Genomic DNA, 3,688 nt, shown 5'->3' with positions numbered 1-3,688 from the left:
GCTTTTATCATTAAAATATTAATAATTAAAGGTAATCTTATCGTGACAACTCGTTAGGGATACTGGATAGCTTACAATCCTCCACTTTGGTACTGACTTTTGAATTCCTACACACTTTTAAAATACAAACGAACACCATTTTAAACACAGAACGTACAATGTAAACGGTAAACACAATTAAGTATAAAAAATACGAAAACACAAATAAGTAAAATGCAGATTTCCTTTTAAGAGAAATTCGTATTTTGTAAACAGTAATGTTGTTTGGAATATATTTCTTATCTCGAATTAAAACTGATAAAAACAACCTCAAATAAAATGGCGAATGATTATCTGTTATCGGCCTGCCGCCAAAAGTGTCCACCCCCTGGTATAACTGCGTAATATATACATATATATATGTATTACGTAAAACACTACAACCCATAGTCCATAGTCCATAGATAAAAATGGTACAAAAATAACTATCTTATTGTTATTATCGCTACCATCGCGTCAACTGCGGGAATTTTTCCCATTAAAACAATTGTTATTTTTCGCAAAATGATATGGTTTTCTTATTAAAATGTACAGGTGTCCCCCTTTGAAGAAAACAAATATGGTCACGTTAATTATACTACATGCTATAATTGTAAAACGTAGAACTGCTATCGAACGACGCGCTCCTGGTGGCAGAATAACCTTGCGACTTTTGTCGGGCCATATTTTGTATACGGAGTTTGGTCTCCTTCAGAGATTGTAAACTGTGATTTTTTTTTAGTAGCAGTAGCAGTTGCTACTGCTATTAAAAAAGTAGCAGTGAAAATAGCAGTCACTGCTACTTCATGTTCTTGAATAAAAATCGTCAGTTCTACTTTAAAACCTTTGTGAAAAAATAGCAGTAAGTGGCAAGTACTTGCAGTAGGCCAGTAGCTACTATACTGCTCATTTCCTTATCAGTTTATTGTCATGAACTAATGAAATCGATAATACTATTCTGTGATAGCAGCTTTACCACGGAATTCTAATAACTTCATCATATATTATTATAGTTAACAATTTATATTATTATAAAATTGAAAACATTGAAAAAATGTCATGTGTATCCCGCTCATCAACCTCCCCCCCCCCCATCCAGGTTAACACCGTCAAAACTAATGTTGTTGTTATTTATACATACAATCTATTGCCCATTAATATGAAAAGCAGGAATTTACATGTTTAAAACATGTTACTACTTGTACATATAAATTCAACATTACGATGGGATACTACATTTTATAATCAATAATCATTAATCTATTGGTGTTGAAGGTTGAGGCAGAACAATATAAGTTTGTCTTCTGTACTCCCTTTGTTTTTTCACAAAATATGTATTAAATTTTTTAATTACATTAAAAAGAGTAAAGATAGAAGATAAAGTGATATTTGGCAACATTTCACAAAAATTGACTCTATCCTAGCTAAATGTGATATTCGTAAAAAAATGTATTCTTACAAAACTAGTGTGACAAATTTAAAAAAACATTTACGCCACGCACATTTATTGCATTCATTTTCAAATTCTTCATAGGTATTTTCTATAAAATAATCATAATATTTAGTAGTCATTTTTGCATAAAATTTAACTGTTGACTTTAATATAAATTTAAATATAACTTTCAATTAAATAAAAAAAAATTAGGCTTTATCTTTTATTTTTTGTGTACAGGGTAATGGTAACGTAGATAATCCATCGTCTGTTACACAAATAGTTAATGCTGAAAGTATAGTTGTGGAAAAAAATAAAAGTAGGAATAGTTGTCAGGAAACTGTAGAAAATGAAATACCAATTTTGAAAACAAATCCATTTAAACGTAAACAGCTAGCTATAACAAACTTTATTCCAAAAAAAATATCTGTTGATAGTCAAAAGAAGATTGATAATGCTTTTATACAACTTTTTACCAAGGACTTGCAACCCTTTAGTGTAGTAGATGATATAGGTTTTAAAGACTTTGTGAATTTATTGAACCCTAGCTATAAAATTCCCAACCGACATGCCATTTCAAAAACACTAATTCTAGAGGCATATGAAAAATGTTTTAATGAAGTCAAAGAGATTATATCCAATGACCTAGAAATGGCTTGCATGACAACTGATTGTTGGACTTCGCGGAACACAGAGAATTACATAGCAATAACTGTACATTTTCTAGATTCCAGTTTTGTTTTAAAATCTATACTATTAAGTTGTCATTCTTTTAGTGAAAGTCACACAAGTCAAAATCTCAGCGAACAAATAAATACAACTTTAAATACATAGAACTTCAAAAATAAAATAGTCTTAGCTGTATCCGACAATGCTGATAATGTACAAAATGCCTTGTCAACATTACAGCTGAAACATTTTGGTTGCTTCGCGCATACTCTTAATTTGATTGTTCAATCTGCAATAAATAAAGAATCTGAGCTCATAAATAAAGTTAAGAGTATTTGTACACATTTCCATAAAAGTACAACTGCTAATAATTAACTTATGACTTACCAAAAGAATAATGGAATTAAGGAACCAAAAAAATGCTGCAAGACGTTTCTACACCCTGGATTCTATATGCTGGAACGTTTCATGGAATTGGAAACATCTGTAAGAGGTACAATAGGACTGTTAGACAAAGCTCCAAATGGTTTAAATCCAAATGAATGGGCAGTTATAAAAGAATTTTGCAAAGTCTTACTGCCGTTCGAAGAAGCTACAAGAGCAGTTAGTGGTGGTCAATATATTACTGCATCAATGGTAATTGTAATTGCTCAAGGCTTACAAGATGTCTGCCAACAATAAAAACATCAATATTATTCCATTCAAACTGAAGGTTTAATTAACAATTTAATTAATGGAATGAAAGACAGGCAAAATTGGGGAACCTTCAAAAGAGTATGACACTTTCCAGGTGTACTTTTCTTGATCCGCGATTAAAAAAACATTCCATTTATTCACAATGAATCTATGAAAACTTCTGTCCAAAATAATGTAGTGGAGCTTATAGCAAATATTATTTCTTTAGCTAGATCAGAAACAGAATGTACATTACAACCTGAACCGTCTACTTCTTTCCAGTCAAGTGCATCAGTATCCGATGAAAAATCGTTTTCAATTTGGGAAATGATTGATAAAAGAGTTTCCGAAGTCCATCCTGCCATAAGAATATCAACCGCACGTGCTATAGTTGAGGTTCAACGATATCTTGAAGAGCCAATCTTAAAAAGAAATGGCAACCCATTAGAATGGTGGCAAGAGCATAAATATAATTATCCTTACCTAAGTATATTTTCTAGGAAGACATTGTGTTGCTTAGGATCATCCATACCTTGCGAGCGGGTTTTTTCAAAGGCAGGTTTGATCATAACAGATCGTCGTTGTCGATTAAAATCAAAAAAAAGCTGAAATGCTATTGTTTTTGAATCAAAATTCTTGATTTATTAATAAATAATAAGATGTACCTATCTAATTATTTTTAAATTTTAGCTAGTATATTATAAACTATAACTAATCAAACTTTGTTTCTATTACTAATAATTTAAATACCAGATGTAAACGTGTTAAAATAACTGATGATTTAACTTACTCAATTAATGCGAAGCAAAGTTCAATTACATTGAATATAAATGATGAATATATTACATTATCACATATAGATTTCTGTAGATTAAAACAATTACAACACTGCAT

At 30.7% G+C, this 3,688-nt stretch overlaps 2 protein-coding genes across 2 annotated transcripts; both read left to right on the top strand.

Annotated features, from left to right (window-relative positions):
- Positions 1-1,072: 1,072 nt before the first annotated feature.
- Positions 1,073-2,800, top strand: LOC111027918 (zinc finger BED domain-containing protein 4-like). Its single transcript, XM_022306418.1, has 4 exons — positions 1,073-1,081; positions 1,691-2,164; positions 2,285-2,443; positions 2,513-2,800. The coding sequence occupies exons 1-4, from the start codon at positions 1,073-1,075 to the stop codon at positions 2,798-2,800; spliced, it is 930 nt and encodes a 309-aa protein (XP_022162110.1).
- A 165-nt stretch (positions 2,801-2,965) lies between these two features.
- On the top strand, positions 2,966-3,403 carry LOC111027917. Its single transcript, XM_022306416.1, has one exon. It carries the CDS (start codon positions 2,966-2,968, stop codon positions 3,401-3,403), a length of 438 nt encoding a protein of 145 aa, XP_022162108.1.
- Positions 3,404-3,688: the final 285 nt, after the last annotated feature.

The sequence above is a fragment of the Myzus persicae genome, unplaced genomic scaffold (genome assembly GCF_001856785.1).
Source record: "Myzus persicae strain clone G006 unplaced genomic scaffold, MPER_G0061.0, whole genome shotgun sequence".
In the NCBI taxonomy this organism is placed as follows: domain Eukaryota; kingdom Metazoa; phylum Arthropoda; class Insecta; order Hemiptera; family Aphididae; genus Myzus; species Myzus persicae.
Note: the sequence above shows the minus strand (reverse complement) of the source record. Positions and strands in the feature narration are given on the sequence as shown.